The sequence below is a fragment of the Vulpes lagopus genome, chromosome X (assembly GCF_018345385.1).
Source record: "Vulpes lagopus strain Blue_001 chromosome X, ASM1834538v1, whole genome shotgun sequence".
Lineage (NCBI taxonomy): Eukaryota > Metazoa > Chordata > Mammalia > Carnivora > Canidae > Vulpes > Vulpes lagopus.
In genome coordinates, this window is record NC_054848.1 from 55,855,167 (window position 1) to 55,872,547 (window position 17,381).

General features: G+C 40.5%; 1 protein-coding gene across 6 annotated transcripts in view; it reads left to right on the forward strand.

The window, feature by feature from the left end:
* Positions 1–17,381, forward strand: part of PHKA1 (phosphorylase kinase regulatory subunit alpha 1) — a 171,899-nt gene that overhangs the window by 125,128 nt on the left and 29,390 nt on the right. For 4 of the 6 annotated variants that reach the window (XM_041740791.1, XM_041740790.1, XM_041740789.1 and 1 more), the window contains 5 exons: positions 200–278; positions 3,884–4,050; positions 7,024–7,200; positions 8,693–8,784; positions 9,357–9,496. In XM_041740791.1, the coding sequence (XP_041596725.1) occupies positions 200–278; positions 3,884–4,050; positions 7,024–7,200; positions 8,693–8,784; positions 9,357–9,496 (655 nt within the window). The remainder of the gene's footprint in view (positions 1–199; positions 279–3,883; positions 4,051–7,023; positions 7,201–8,692; positions 8,785–9,356; positions 9,497–17,381) is intronic. The other 2 variants (XM_041740794.1, XM_041740795.1) reach the window with 1 other exon arrangement.

Genomic DNA, 17,381 nt, shown 5'->3' on the forward strand with positions numbered 1-17,381 from the left:
ATTGGTAATAACCCTTACTACGTGCCCATTCTACAGTGTTGTTGGCTCTCAGATCAATTGTTGAAATACAGGGTAGACAATGAGAAGTGTCTCATCTGTACCATTGCCACCAGAATTTTGGTTTGAAATAATTGAAATAGTCTCCTTATCTGAAAGTTAAAACCACAAAAAATTGTTTTAAAATTCTCTTCATTTCAAGATGATGATGGAACCAGCTTGAATTCAAGTATCCTAGCAGCACTCCGAAAAATGCAGGATGGCTATTTTGGTGGAGCAAGGTAAGTGACCCCTACATACTCTTTAGTGAAATGAAATGAAATTTGGAAGCTGGGTATAGTAATGGTAGACTTGTGATGCCTTTCTCTGCATCTCCAACAATATAGTCCCATCCTATTTAGAGGAACTCATTTTTGATAGATTGAATCAAGGAATGTAGTGTTATAGAAAAGGCTTGGAATTTTCCCCACCCTTTTCTTTCCCTAGACCTCATAAACTCGTGGATCAGAAAACGTATTCTTTCAAAAACAAAAAAAAAGTTACTGAACTACTCAATTCTGGCTGCTTTTTTCTCTTTTCCCTACGTTTTTATCTTGAAAAAATTTCAAACTTACAGAAATGTGCAAGAATGGTATTGAACACCATATACCCTTCCTCAGGATTCATCTGTTGTTAACATCTGTGTCACTTGCGCGTTCTCTCTCCCTCCTCGTCCTTCCTCTCCTCTCACTCCTCCCTCCCTTCCCTTCCCCTCTATTCTCCTCCCTCTCACATATATGTATGTGCACACGTACACACACATACACACACACTTTAGCTGCTGAAGTATGAGAGTTAGCCAGAGACATCATGACAATTTAATTCTAAATACTTGAGTTTGTCTTAAAGAACAGGGATATTCTCACAGAGCTATAATATAATCATCACACTCACAAAATTTATATTGATACAGTACTAATATTACCTAATGTAGAGTTCAGATTCAAAATTACCCAACTATACTAATAATGTTTTTCCCCCATAGCTTTTTTTAATTTTTTTATTGGAGTTCAGTTTGCCAACATATAGCATAACACCAAGTGCTCATCCCGCCAAGTGCCCCTCTCAGTACCCATCACCCAGTCACCCCAACCTCCCACCCACCTCTGTTTCCACCACCCCTTGTTCATTTCCCAGAGTTAGGTGCTCTCATGTTCTGTCATCCTCACTGATATTTTCACTCATTTTCTCTCCTTTCCCCTTTATTCCCTTTCACTATTTTTTATATTCCCCAAATGAATGAGACCATATAATGTTTGTCCTTCTCCAGTTGACTTATTTCACTCAACATAATAGTGAGTTCCATCCACATCGAAGCAAATGGTGGGTATTTGTCGTTTCTAATGGCTGAGTAATAATCCATGGTGTACATATACCACATCTTCTTTATCCATCTTTCGATGGACACCGAGGCTCCTTCCACAGGTTGGCTATTTTGGACATTGCTGCTATAAACATTGTGGTGCAGGTGTCCTGCCATTTCACTGCATCTGTATCTTTGGGGTAAATCCCCAGCAGTGCAATTGCTGGGTCGTAGGGTAGATCTATTTTTAACTTTTTGAGGAACCTCCACACAGTTTTCCAGAGTGGCTGTATCAGTTCGCATTCCCACCAACAGTGCAAGAGGTTTCCCCTTTCTCCACATCCTCTCCAACATTTGTTGTTTCCTGCCTTGTTAATTTTCCCCATTCTCACTGGTGTGAGGTGGTATCTCATTGTGGTTTTGATTTGTATTTCCCCGATGGCCAGTGATGCAGAGCATTTTCTTATGTGTTTTTTGGCCATGTCTATGTCTTCCTCTGTGAAATTTCTGTTCCTGTCTTTTGCCCATTTCATGATTAGGTTATTTCTTTGCTCTTGAGTTTAATAAGTTCTTTGTAGATCTTGGATACTAGCCCTTTATCTGATAGGTCATTTGCAAATATCTTCTCCCATTCTGTAGGTTGTCTTTTAGTTTTGTGGACTGTTTCTTTTGCTGTGCAGAAGCTTTTTCTCTTGATGAAGTCCCAATAATTCATTTTTGCTTTTGTTTCTCTTGTCTTCATGGATGTATCTTGCAAGAAGTTGCTGTGGCCAAGTTCTCCCCATAGCTTTTTTTCCCATTCTGGGACCCAATCAAAGATCACACATTGGCATTTAGTTATTATATCTCCTTGATGTCTTTTAATCTAGAACAATTCCCTAGATTTTTGTGAGCCTTTCATGACAGTTTTTAACATAGTTTTGAAGAAGGAAGGTCAGTTATATTGTATAATGTGTTTCAATTTAGTTAAAGTGATATCTGGTAGATTTCTCCATATCCTTTCTATGACAGTCTTTAACCAATGCTATCTTCCATTGGTGAATACATTATTACTAATGGGGTTTTAAGTAATGATTCTATGCTTCTATCATCCTGTGCATATTTATTAGAATCCTTCTGTTTTTTTTAATAAATTTATTTTTTATTGGTGTTCAATTTACCAACATACAGAATAACACCCAGTGCTCATCCCGTCAAGTGCCCCCCTCAGTGCCCGTCACCCATTCACCCCCACCCCCCGCCCTCCTCCCCTTCCACCACCCCTAGTTCATTTCCCAGAGTTAGGAGACTTTATGTTCTGTCTCCCTTTCTGGTATTTCCCACCCATTTCTTCTCCCTTCCCTTCTATTCCTTTTCACTATTATTTATATTCCCCAAATGAATGAGAACATATAATGTTTGTCCTTCTCCGATTGACTTACTTCACTCAGCATAATACCCTCCAGTTCCATCCACGTTGAAGCAAATGGTGGGTATTTGTCATTTCTAATGGCTGAGTAATATTCCATTGTATACATAAACCACATCTTCTTTATCCATTCATCTTTTTTTAAAGAGCTTTCCAATATCCCTTTTTATTTTGTAATTTTAGTGTAGCATAAATTCATGGATTCTGATTTTACTTAATGCCCCGTTCCTGTCATTGTTTATATCAATGTTTAAATTATCCAAGGTCTGGCCTTTAGGAGCCCCTTCAAGCTGGCTTTTTCTTTTTTTACATCTCTTTTGAGTAATTGCCTTCATTGAGCACTGTCCACCAATTCTGCCTTGAGTAAGTTGTTTGCTTGAGCAGCAACCCATGGCTCATCTCACTGAAGGCAGAAGGACAGGCCTTCCAGTCTGCAAAGGGGAAGTGAGAAGTGCAATACTCCTCCTCATGGCTCTAGAGGAAGACAATGTCCTTCCTCTGAGGAAACGACCAGGCTTAGTCCTCACACTAGCTTTCTTAGTTGATTTTGTCCTGGAATATGTACAGGTCGTAAGTGGCAGCCACAGCAATCGTGTTCTCCACCGGGTGCTGGGCTGTGTTCTTTAGAAAATTGGTACTACTGACTTTCTCTGTGGGTTTTGCAATTGGTTTTATAGATAGGGGAGGATATGGTCTACAATCCTCTGTAATTCATAAAATTTTCAAATTTCATCTTTCATTTTCAAAATGATCTTTGAGTATTTTTTTATACAATGTGATGGATTTGTGATGATTTATCTTCATTCTGTCCCAGCTTCTCTGTTAGCCAATGGAAATTTTGGCCAGGTGTTTGACATAGTTAGCAACATAGTATATAGCAGTGAAAGAGATCAAAACTGATCTACTGGTAGATTGTGAACCCATAATTGTAGTCTTTATTAACACATTACCCCAGCCTGCACTACACCGTGCCTAGGAGTGCTATAAAATTTCATATTTACAAAATTTATACCTAATATATAAGCACTAGTAATCCCCCAATGAAACATTCTGGGTATCCCTTTTTTCACTGAAATGTGTTGTTTTAAAAGGATTTCCTCTAATTTTCTGTTTTCAATTTGCCCTGTAACTGTCAGGATTCAAACAGGTAAATTGTCAGAGTTTTTAACAACATCTTGCTGCACACATTTGAGCTTCATGGATCCTGGACCTGAGGGTAAGCTCTACAGTGAAGATTACGATGATAACTATAATGAGCTGGAATCTGGCGACTGGATGAATGCCTATGGTTCAACCAGTAATGGTAAGAAAGCTTCATAAAGGCCATGGCCTTGCTGGGCAAGAATACAAAGTAGTGTTGAGTGTTGAGCATCCTCCTTAATATTTCTCAATGCCAGCAGTCTCACTTTTATTTAATACACCTAGATTTCTACTTTTGTTTGGCTTCACTTTTCATCCTTTGGTTTCTGGTCTAATATCCCTGTGGTGATTGTGGAGTATGGAGTTTGACAATCTCTTATTAAAGCTAAGGAAGATTTCTGTCCCGGGCATATGAAATGGCTGGTGATTTCAAAATGAGAGGAATCAATGGTGGGTGAGAGATATTTAATCAAGATATAGTAGGAGAACTATACATATACAGTACTGCTTTTAGACATTTAAAAGCATAAAAATAAGAAACTCAATTAGAGTGCTTTTTATATATAATGTTGCTGTGGCCCATCAGAATCTCTGAGAAGGTCTACATAGTTTGAAAAAGCCTATTCAGCGTGCCTGTTGCTTTCATATTGCAAACTAGACAAATAAAACACAACAAATCTAATTGGCTACTAGAAATACAAAGATAATAAACTGAGAAAGCATCATGAGGGCATATATTAAAAATGGCTGAGAAACACCATTGACTGTTAAGACACTAACCTAGACAAGGCAAGAATTACATTGTTTGAATCCCAAAGAGAGAAGGCCTAATAGGAGCCAGTTCTTCTTCTAGCTATCTAAAATAGGGTTTGCCTGCTTTCATTGTCTGGGTATTTGCCTGTTGGCCTGTATCTTAAAGCAGCTAATTTCTTTATCTTAAGAGTGGTGTGTTACTGTTGGTGGGAATGTGAACTGGTGCAGCCACTCTGGAAAACTGTGTGGAGGTTCCTCAAAGAGTTAAAAATGACCTGCCCTACGACCCAGCAATTGCACTGCTGGGAATTTACCCCAAAGATGCAGATGCAGTGAAACGCCAGGACACCTGCACCCCAATGTTTATAGCAGCAATGTCCACAATAGCCAAACTGTGGAAGGAGCCTCGGTGTCCATCGAAAGATGAATGGCTAAAGAAGATGTGGTTTATGTATACAATGGAATATTACTCAGCCATTAGAAATGACAAATACCCACCATTTGCTTCAACGTGGATGGAACTGGAGGGTATTATGCTGAGTGAAATAAGTCAATCAGAGAAGGACAAACATTATATGGTCTCATTCATTTGGGGAACATAAATAATAGTGAAAGGGAATAGAAGGGAAGGGAGAAGAAATGGGTGGGAAATATCAGAAAGGGAGACAGAACATGAAGACTCCTAACTCTGGGAAACGAACTAGGGGTGGTAGAAGGGGAGGAGGGCGGGGGATGGGGGTGAATGGTGACGGGCACTGAGGGGTGCACTTGACGGGATGAGCACTAGGTGTTATTCTGTATGTTGGTAAATTGAACACCAATAAAAAATAAATTTATTATTTAAAAAAAGAGTGGTGTCTTAGAGAAAAGAAAAAATAAATTGGCTTTTCTTGAGGGATAGCAAGCATTATCTCATACACGATAGACCAACACATTAGCAGTCAGAGGATGATTTTCTTGTTTGGGCTCCGCATTGACTTACTTAAGTACCATTTAATTCACTCTGCGTTTGTTTTTGTAAGATCTAAAAGAGTGAATTTCTTGATTGGAAAAATACATTAAATACAAAGTTATTTCCTGTTGTTAATAATTACCAAAGTCATGATATTCATCGTGGCATAAACAAATATTTAGAAACCAGACCAAAATAATCACATATTGAGGTTGTTTGCTATTCCATGGGTAGTTGTGACTTTCATCTGTCACACTCATTCTCTTAGATTACTTTCTAAAATGTATCTTTTTGATGATATATATTACTAAATTTGATATTGTGCATTGTAAGTCACTTTCTCCTCTCTGGTTTTACACATCAGTGGTCTCACAATGGCTGAGTTTATTGCTTGCCAGCCCTTCTGTGCCAAGAACACTTCTCTCTGTGTCTTCATAATCCTCCACTCAAGTACCAATGTTATATTCAAGGTTATAATATTTTCATTAGGATATCCCTGAGAATGAGTTCAATTTTTACAGCTTTTTAAAATAGTTTCTATTAATCACATCAGAACACAGAAAAAGAGATCACTGAAGATGATCAAAAAAGATGATGTATAACTGATCTCACAGGCTTTAGTATTGACCCAAACACTGTGCTTTTCCAACTATAAATGTTGTGAAAATTCATGTAAAGTCTGAAATGTTAGGATCCATGAGATCTCTGTATGTGTTTTGTTCCATTACCCATAGTCAGAGATAATGTTACAGGAGGTGTATGGGAGAAGGAGAGTCCAAGAGGACAGGGACCATATCTGTCTTCTTCACCACTGAAACCCCTCAGCACTAGTACACCACCTAGTACATAGTGGGCAATAAATATTTGGTGAATAAATGAATATGGTAATGAAAAAGACCAATGTGTGGCCAGTAATCCTTTTGACACCAATGCCACATGGAGATTGTTTATGTCATTAGCAATTGTAGCTGCCATTTATGGGATCTGTCTGTTTTCAGCTAGGTCCAGTGTTTAGTGGAAGATTTTTGCCTTTGCTCACAAGTCTTCTCATACCAGTGAGATTCCAGGGGCCCTATTCTGCTTCTCTGCCACCACTGCTGCCATCACCTCTACCATCACATACGCATACACAGATTACAAAATCTTTGCTCTACCTGTCCCATAAGAAGCTCATACTGCTTTCAGGGGCCCTAATATTGTGTCAGCAAAGTTGAAGAACATGTAGGTCCAGTAAACGGCTGTAATTTCTAAGTGGTAAAGCTACAAGACTGTACAGTAATCACAACCTTTTTTCCCCCTCATGATCTAAAACAACCTACTTCTGGTGCTGTTATGAGCACAGGAGCCAATCATTCTGTTTGGTGGGGTAGATTGTGAAGTGACTAAAATGTTTGTTTTTTTCTCTTTCCCCTACCCCCACTAACCTTGCAGCTCACTGTGGCGATGAAGTTGCTCGTTATTTAGATCACCTTTTGACGCACACTATTCCCCATCCTAAACTGGCCCCTACCTCACAGAAGGGAGGGCTAGATCGGTTTCAAGCTGCTGTGCAAACAACCTGCAATTTAATGTCCTTGGTGACCAAGGCCAAGGAGCTGCATATACAGAGTGAGTAATGCCATGATTCACTGGAGTCAGGCACAGGATTGACGCTAAGCCCAGGACAGGGGTGGGGTGCTTCTTACAGTGTAAGCAGGAACTCTGTTTTGTTCACTGCTCTATCCCCAGAATCTCAGACAGAAGGAACATGTTAGGCTCTCAAATATTTGTAAAAATTAATGAATTGTGCATAGTTTTGCTGTTGATAGTGCTATGTAGTCTGGCTTAACCATTACATTGTGAGAAGCCTCCAAACAGGAGACATGGAGCATTTTAACATCAGCATTAAAATGATGGAAAAAAGATGTTTCCTTTGGCAAAGTTACTCCTTTGGAAGCACTCTGATTTAAAGAGAAAGCACTGCAAACTATTAGAAGATAACCTTGCAACTGAGAGGGAGATATTCTCCCTTGAGTAAGCTACATCTGGTTCCCTTAGGTTAGTTGTAATGTTTAGAGTCAGTTGTTCTAGCACTGTAGAGCTGCACTTCTCAAACTGCAGTACTCATGCCTCAACAACTATGCCATTGTCCTCCCTGTGACCCCTACCCTCCTTCAGTCGTATTTGCAGTGGAAGATGTCTTCTACCACACATTACCAGGAGTAGTCATGGTTCCTAAGAGAATTCAATGCTTCTGTGATAGCTGCATATAAAGGGACAGAAGGGCTCCTTGGCCACACTGAGAGGACCTAAATGGTAACATTTTACAGATGATGAGAATGATTGAGATGTATGTTCTTGCTGTCTAAAACTTTATTGACCATTACTAACCATAGATATTAAACATGGATCATTTAACATTTAGAACATGGGAAAGCTTAGCATACCCTTTGAGTATGCTTCCTTAACAAAGGGCTTACATGAAGAAATGAACTTTATTAAGTTACATTTCTAGATTGTGAATCAGGACACTTGAGCTTAATTCTCGGCTCTGCTGCTTACTTGCTTGAACAGTTTTTTGAGCTCTGGACCTTTCTTTCTGTATCTGTCAAATGGTGAAAGTGACAAGACAGTCTTTCCTTTGAGGTTATGGTAAGTATTTGAACTGTAAATTAACTATAAATAAAAATATTAATATCTCAAAGTAGGTCAGTCACTACGTTTTTTTACTCCCTACATAGGATCATCCATTTCTCTATTCTCAAGAAGTCCAACTGCTGACAGCCAGGCATTCTCCCTTGATAGTCCAGAAAATAGAAAGCATAGTTGGGTTCTGTTATATATCGTATTCTATCAAAGTGTCAGTGATAGTACCATTGTGGTATTGATTCCATGTATAGGATTTAATACCTTAAATGTCCACTTAATGCTACATGTTTGTTTGAACAGTCTTTAAATTATCTGATATTCATACTTCCTCTCTGTGATATTAGCAGGAAAGGATAAATTTCTCACTCTTGTTCTATAAAGAATAGCTCCTGTGCAACTTTGAGAGCAACTATGAATTTTATTTAGTCTCCTGAGTTATCTAACCTTTCCCATAAATGTCCACCTCTTGCAGATGTTCACATGTATCTTCCAACAAAGATATTTCAGGCTTCTCGGCCTTCATTCAACTTACTTGACTCACCTCACTGCCCACGAGAGGACCAGGTAAACCTGCACATGAGTTTTTCTGTCAGCTTTTAGCAAAACTGCCATCTGTATGGCAAATAACAGAACTAGCTATTATAGTTTCTGCTAGTAACTGGTGGTAGGCAAAATGCTACAATGGTGAAGATAAACTCCTTTTTAGTTCACTTTTAAAATGAGCACACTTTTCTAGCCAGACTCTAAGAAAACTAAATTGCTATATCATTCATTTTGAAGGTGTCATTGTTTTTGTTTGACTTTTCATCAAAATTCAGGGAATTCGGGATCCCTGGGTGGCGCAGCGGTTTGGCGCCTGCCTTTGGCCCAGGGCGCGATCCTGGAGACCCGGGATCGAATCCCACGTGAGGCTCCCGGTGCCTGGAGCCTGCTTCTCCCTCTGCCTATGTCTCTGCCTTGTCTCTGCCACTCTCTCTCTGTATGACTATCATAAATAAATAATAAAAAAAAAATTAAAAAAAAATTCAGGGAATTCGTATGGCAAAGGTTTGGAGGTGAAAAGATCAACACTCTAGGGTATTATTTAAGCTGAACACTTGTGAACTTAAATTTTTTTGTCCTTTCTCAAACTAAAGGTTCCCTCTGTTCGTGTAGAAATACATCTTCCTAGAGACCAGTCTGGGGAGTTGGACTTCAAAGCGCTGGTTTTACAGTTGAAGGAGACCTCCAGCTTACAGGAGCAAGCTGATATCCTTTACATGCTGTATACTATGAAGTAAGTGATAAATATTATCAATCTACTTTAATGTTCAGGTAGAGAGGAAGTGTAACATAGTAAATACAGCACAGCTTTGGAATCTTGTTGACCTGGATTTGAATTTAACAACCTACCCACTGTGTAACTTTAAGCTCAGCTGTCCTCATTTATAAAATTTGGATTATACCTACCTCATAGAACTGTTGTAAAGATTAAACAAGATATAATGTCTGCAAAGTCTCCAATGCAATGCTTGGTACATAGTAGGTGACCAAAAACTGCTATTATTATCATTATTATGGTTATTTTAAGCCTCAGTTATCTGGTAAAATCCATAGGTAAATAAACTCTTAACTCAAAAGAATTATGAACATGGAGGCTTACAGGAAAAAAAATAAACCAGCATTTCTGAGTGTTTGTTATGTGTCCAGAACCCTGCTAAGTACATCAATATATAAGTACCTCACACTCAGTATGCCCAAATTGAACTCTCTCCTATCTCTCACTTTCCCCCAAATATAACCTGAACTTCCTCATTTATTCATGTACTTATACCTGGAGAGAAAAGAATGGTCTCCCTCCTCTAAATTTGGCTTGGATGTTGAAATTGATGATGCCACAAATGTACCAAAAGGATGTAAGATGTTTATTACACATAACGAGACTCCTGGGGAGAGTGAAACAGATTCCCAACTTGGTTTAAAAAAAAAAAAGGCTTATGTGAGCAGAGAAAGGAAGCTGGATTTGGGGATTTATTATGATTAGGAGGTGAGCCTGGGGTACTGATCCTCACCAGCACCAAAGAAGGGAACACTCAGATTTCCCTGGCACCTTGCCCAGGTGTAGGCTGGGAGGGAAAGAGGAGTGGTGTGACTTGAAAGTGGTCAGCAGTCAAGCATTAAAAATGGAACCATGTTCTGAAATTCTACATCCTTGTGTTCAGAACCAACACTGACCTAATCAGCACACTATGCCCCATGTGTGGGTAACCACCAAGGCTATTCAGTTTTACCTCTAAATATTTATCTTCCGCATCTCTAGTATTGCTGCCTTCACTCAGGTCTTTGTCTCTCACCAGGATTATTGCGATTACTTTCTTTTCTTTTTTAAGATTTTATTTATTTATTCATGAGAGACAGACAGAGAGAGAGAGAGAGAGAGAGAGAGAGAGAGAGAGAGGCAGAGACACAGGCAAAGGGAGAAGCAGGCTCCATGCAGGGAACCTGATGTGGGACTCGATTCCAGGACCCCAGGATCATGCCCTGGGCTGAAGGCAGGTGCTAAACTGCTGAGCCACCCAGGGATCCCCTTGCTATTGCTTTCTAACACGTCTTCCTATTTCTACCTTGTTCTCCTCAAGCCCAGCCTCCACAGAGGAGGGAGAGCAGCTTTTCTTTTTTTACTTTCTATGATAGAAACATCCAAATTTATACAAAAATAGAGAAACTAGTGTAATGAACACTTGGGGACCCATCACCCAGCCTGAAAATTATAAAAACATGGTTAATCTTGTCACATCTATGTTCTCACTCTCTCCCAGGCTATTTTGAAAAAGAGACCAGATGTTTTATCATTTCATTCCTAAATATTTCAGTATTATTGCTAAAAGTCAATGAAGCTCTTAAAACATAACCACAATGGGACTTCGGATTCCAGACAAAATAGAGTAGTACATGTGTCTCTCTGTGTTCCTCCTGCTAAGGACAGGAGGACATTATTTATAAAACAAATATAACAAGGAATTAAAAGGTGGAAAGAAGAAGACAGGATAGCTAAGGACCTCAGAATCTGAGGAATGACAAGATTGTGATGTACCTGAGTTTTCCTTGTTGTCTCATATATCCTGCATCTGGTGCTGGAAAAAAACAGCACCCTGAAAATGCCAAAGGGCACAGATGACAGAAGCCCTAAAAAATACCTATTATTTCTAGACAAAGGACTAGGAAAGGGCAGACTAGAGGGAAGGGGGCAAGATGGTGGAAGAGTAAGGTCCCCAAGTCACCTGTCCCCACCAAATTACCTAGATAACTTTCAAATCATCCTGAAAACCTACAAATTCAGCCTGAGATTTAAAGAGAGAACAGCTGGAATGCTACAGTAAGAAGAGTTTGTGTTTCTATCAAGGTAGGAAGACGGAAAAAAAATAAAGAAATAAAAAGCATCCAAGGGGGAGGGGCCCCGCAAAGAGCCAGGCTAGGGCCGCGGGGCGAGTGCCCCCAGGACAGGAAAGCACCATCCCGGAGAAGCAGGAGCTTCACCAATCTTCCGGGACAGAAGGGGGCTAGCAGGGAGTTGGAGCAGGATCCCAGGAGGGGCGGGGATGCCCTCAGGCTCCCAGGGGCACTAACAGAAGAGGTGTGCCCCGGGGAAGAGCCTGCCATACACCGAGGCCGAGCTCCCTAAAGGGCTGCAGTGCGCGCATGGCTGGGCTCAGAGTCGGCTGCGCGGAGGGAGCTGCGCGGCCCCGGGAGCGCGATTCCAGCAGAGCAGGCCCCGGAGCCCAGGGCACTGGGGGATGCAGCCTGAATCCTGCCCCCCACCCCGTGACAGGCAGAGGCTGGGAGCGCACAGGACAGCAAGGAAACTCCTACCGCTGAGCGGCCCCGAGCTATGCAAATCAACGGCCTCCGCACCAGAGCATCCAGGGCCCTGTGGAATGGGCGCTGTGGTAGTTACTGCCTAAGGGGACTCCAGGGGTGGAGAGCCGGCCGGCATCCACTATTGTTGCTCCTGGGGCCTCACAGGATAAAAAACCCCCACTGAGCCTCACTGTAGCCTCACAGGATAAAAAGGATAAACAACTCCCACTGAGCCATGCACCAGGCAGGGGGCTGAGCAGCTCCCCTAGGTGATCACACCTTAGAAAAAGCAGGCCCCCCCCCCCGCGCCACAAGACCAGCTAGAAGGACAGGGGAAAAGCAAGTTATTGACCAAGCAGCACTGGAAAGTTGCAGGGGAATTCGAGGGATCTACAGTATCACAGGATACTCTCCCTTGTTTTTTGTTTTCTCTTTGCTTCCCCCCCTTTTTTCTTTTCTTCTTCTTCTTTCTTTTTTTTTCTTTTCTTTTTTCTCTTCTCTCTTTTTCTCCTTTGTCCAGTACAACTTGTTTTTGGCCACTCTACACTGAGCAAAATGACTCACTCTGCACTAAGCAAAATGAAAATCTCACCTCAAAAGAAAGAATCAGAAAAAGTCCTCTCTCCCACAGAATTACAAAATTTAGATTACAATTCAATGTCAGAAAGCCAATTCAGAAGCACTATTACAAAGCTACTGGCGGCTCGAGAAAAAACATAAAGGATTCAAGAGACTTCATGGCTGCAGAATTTAGATCTAATCAGGCAGAAATTAAAAATCAATTAAATGAGATGCAATCCAAACTAGAGGTCCTAATGATGAGGGTTAACGAGGTAGAAGAACGAGTGAGAAACATAGAAGACAAGTTGATGGCAAGGAGGGAAACTGAGGAAAAAAGAGAGAAACAATTAAAAGATCATGAGAATAGGTTAAGGGAAATAAATGACAGCCTCAGAAGGAAAAATCTACGTTTAACTGGGGTTCCAGAGGGCGCCGTAAGGGACAGAGGTCCAGAATATGTATTTGAAAAAATCATAGCTGAGAACTTTCCTAACTTGGGAAGGGAAACAGGCATTCAGATCCAGGAAATACAGAGAGTCCCCCCCCCCCCGCCAAAATCAATAAAAACCGCTCAACACCTCCACGTTTAATAGTGAAACTTGCAAATTCCAAAGATAAGGAGAAGATCCTTAAAGCAGCAAGAGACAAGAAATCTCTAACTTTTATGGGGAGAAATATTAGATTAAAGGCAGACCTCTCCACAGAGACCCGGCAGGCCAGAAAGGACTGGGAGGATATATTCAGGGTCCTAAATGAGAAGAACCTGCAGCCAAGAATACTTTTTCCAGCAAGGCTCTCATTCAGAATAGAAGGAGAGATAAAGCGCTTCCAAGATAGGCAGAAACTGAAAGAATATGTGACCACCAAGCCGGCTCTGCAAGAAATACTAAGGGGGATTCTGTAATAGAAAGAGGAAGTCCAAGGGAACAATCCACAAAAACAGGGACTGAATAGATATCATGATGACACTAAATTCATATATTTCAATAGTCATTCTGAACATGAATGGGCTTAATGACCCCATCAAAAGGCACAGGGTTTCTGACTGGATAAAAAAGCAAGGCCCATCTATTTGCTGTCTACAAGAGACTCATTTTAGACATAAGGACACCTACAGCCTGAAAATAAAAGGTTGGAGAACCATGTACCATTCAAATGGTCCTCGAGAGAAAGCAGGGGTAGCCATCCGTATATCAGATAAACTAAAGTTTATCCCGAAGACTGTAGTAAGAGATGAAGAGGGACACTATATCATACTTAAAGGATCTATCCAACAAGAGGACCTAACAATCATCAATATTTATGCCCCGAATGTGGGAGCTGCCAAGTATATCAATCAATTAATAACCAAAGTTAAGACATACTTAGATAATAATACACTTATACTTGGTGACTTGAATGTAGCGCTTTCTACAATCGACAGGTCTTGTAAGCACAACATCTCCAAAGAAACAAGAGCTTTATATGATACACTGGACCAGATGGATTTCACAGATATTTACAGAACTTTACATCCAAACGCAACTGAATACACATTCTTCTCAAGTGCACATGGAACTTTCTCCAGAATAGACCACATACTGGGTCACAAATCAGGTCTGAACCGATACCAAAAGATTGGGATCATCCCCTGCATATTTTCAGACCAAAATGCTTTGAAACTAGAACTCAATCACAAGAAGGAGTTTGGAAGGATTTCAAACGCGTGGAGGTTAAGGACCATCCTGCTAAAAGATAAAAGGGTCAACCAGGAAATTAGAGAAGAATTAAAAAGATTCATGGAAACTAATGAGAATGAGGAAACAACCATTCAAAATCTTTGGGATACAGCAAAAGCGTTCCTGAGGGGGAAATACATCGCAATACAAGCATCCATCCAAAAACTGGAAAGAACTCAAATACAAAAGCTAACCTTGCACCTAAAGGAGCTGGCGAAAAACAGCAAATAGATCCTACACCCAGCAGAAGAAGAGTGTTAATAAAGATTTGAGCAGAACTCAATGAAATAGAGACCAGAAGAACTGTGGAACAGATTAACAAAACCAGGAGTTGGTTCTTTAAAAGAATTAATAAGATAGATAAACCATTAGCCAGCCTTATTAAAAAGAAGAGAGAAAAGACTCAAATTAATAAAATCATGAATGAGAAAGGAGAGATCGCCACCAACACCAAGGAAATACTAACGACTTTAAAAACATATTATGAGCAGATATACACCAATAAATTAGGCAATCTAGAAGAAATGGACGCATTTCTGGAAAACCACAAACTACCAAAACTGGAACAGCAAGAAATAGAAAGCCTGAACAGGCCAATAACCAGGGAGGAAATTGAAGCAGTCAGCAAAAACCTCCCAAGACAAAAAAGTCCAGGGACAGATGGCTTCCCAGGGGAATTCTATCAAATGTTTAAAGAAGAAACCATACCTATTCTACTAAGGCTGTTCCGAAAGATAGAGATGGAATACTTCCAAACTCGTTCTATGAGGCCAGCATCACCTTAATTCCAAAACCAGACAAAGACCCCACCAAAAAGGAGAAGTATACACCAATATCCCTGATGAACATGGATGCAAAAATTATCAACAAGATACTAGCCAATAGGATGCAACAATACATTAAGAAGATTATTCACCATGACCAAGTGGGATTTATCCCTGGGATGCAAGGCTGGTTCAACACTCATAAAGCAATCAACGTGATTGATCATATCAGCAAGGGAAAAAACAAGAACCATATGATCCTCTCAATAGATGCGGAAAAAACATTTGACAAAATAGAGCATCCATTCCTGATCAAAACTCTTCAGAGTGTAGGGATAAAGGGAACATTCCTCAGGATCTCAAAAGCCATCTACGAAAAGCCCACAGCCAATATCATTCTCAGTGGGGAAGCACTGGGAGCCTTTCCCCTAAGATCAGGAACAAGACAAGGATGTCCACTCTCACCACTGCTATTCAACATAGTACTAGAAGTCCTAGCCTCAGAAATCAGCCAACAAAAAGAAATAAAAGGCATTCAAATTGGCAAAGAAGAAGTCAAACTCTCCCTCTTCACAGATGACATGATACTGTACACAGAAGACCCATAAGACTCCACCCCAAGATGGCTAGAACTCATAAAGCAATTTGGCAGTGTGGCAGGATACAAAATCAATGCCCAGAAGTCAGTGGCATTTCTATACACTAACAGTGAGACTGAAGAAAGAGAAATTGAGAGTCAATCCCATTTACAATTGCACTAAAAAGCATAAGATACCTAGGAATAAAGCTAACCAAAGAGGTAAAGTATTTATACCCAAAAACTACAGAACACTTCTGAAAGAGATTGAGGAAGATGCAAAGAGATGGAAAAATATTTCATGCTCATGGCTTGGAAGAATTAATATTGTGAAAATGTCAATGCTACCCAGGCAATGTACACATTTAATGCAATCCCTATCAAAATACCATGGACTTTCTTCAGACAGTTGGAACAAATCGTCTTAAGATTTGTGTGGAATCAGAAAAGACCCCGAATAGCCAGGGGAATATTAAAAAAAGAAACCATAGCTGGGGGCATCACAATGCCGGATTTCAGGTTGTACTACAAAGCTGTGGTCATCAAGACAGTGTGGTACTGGCACAAAAACAGACACATAGATCAATGGAACAGAATAGAGAATCCAGGAGTGGACCCTCAACTCTATGGTCAACTAATATTCGACAAAGCAGGAAAGACTATCCACTGGAAAAAAAGACAGTCTCTTCAATAAGTGGTGCTGGGAAAATTGGACAGCCACATGCAGAAGAATGAAACTGGACCATTCTCTTACACCATACACAGAGATAAACTCAAAATAGAGGAAAGATCTAAATGTGAGACAAGATTCCATCAAAATCCTAGAGGAGAACACAGGCAACACCCTTTTTGAACTCGGCCACAGTAACTTCTTGCAAGATACATCCACGAAGGCAAAAGAAACAAAAGCAAAAATGAACTACTGGGACTTCATCAAGAGAAGAAGCTTTTGCACAGCAAAGGATACAGTCAACAAAACTAAAAGACAACCTACAGAATGGGAGAAGATATTTGCAAATGACGTACCAGATAAAGGGCTAGTTTCCAAGATCTATAAGGAACTTATTAAACTCAACACCAAAGAAACAAACAATCCAATCATGAAATGGGCAAAAGACATGAAGAGAAATCTCACCGAGGAAGACATAGACATGGCCAACATGCACATGAGAAAATGCTCCGCATCACTGGCCATCAGGGAAATACAAATCAAAACCGTAATGAGATACCACCTCACACCAGTGAGAATGGGGAACATTAACAAGGCAGGAAACCACAAATGTTGGAGAGGATGCGGAGAAAAGGGAAGCCTCTTACACTGTTGGTGGGAATGTGAACTGGTGCAGCCACTCTGGAAAACTGTGTGGAGGTTCCTCAAAGAGTTAAAAATGACCTGCCCTACGACCCAGCAATTGCACTGCTGGGGATTTACCCCAAAGATTCAGATGCAATGAAACGCCGAGACACCTGCACCCCGATGTTTATAGCAGCAATGTCCACAATAGCCAAACTTTGGAAGGAGCCTCAGTGTCCATCGAAAGATGAATGGATAAAGAAGATGTGGTTTATGTATACAATGGAATTCTACTCAGCCATTTGAAACGACAAATACCCACCATTTGCTTCAACGTGGATGGAACTGGAGGGTATTATGCTGAGTGCAGTAAGTCAATCGGAGAAGGACAAACATTGTATGTTCTCATT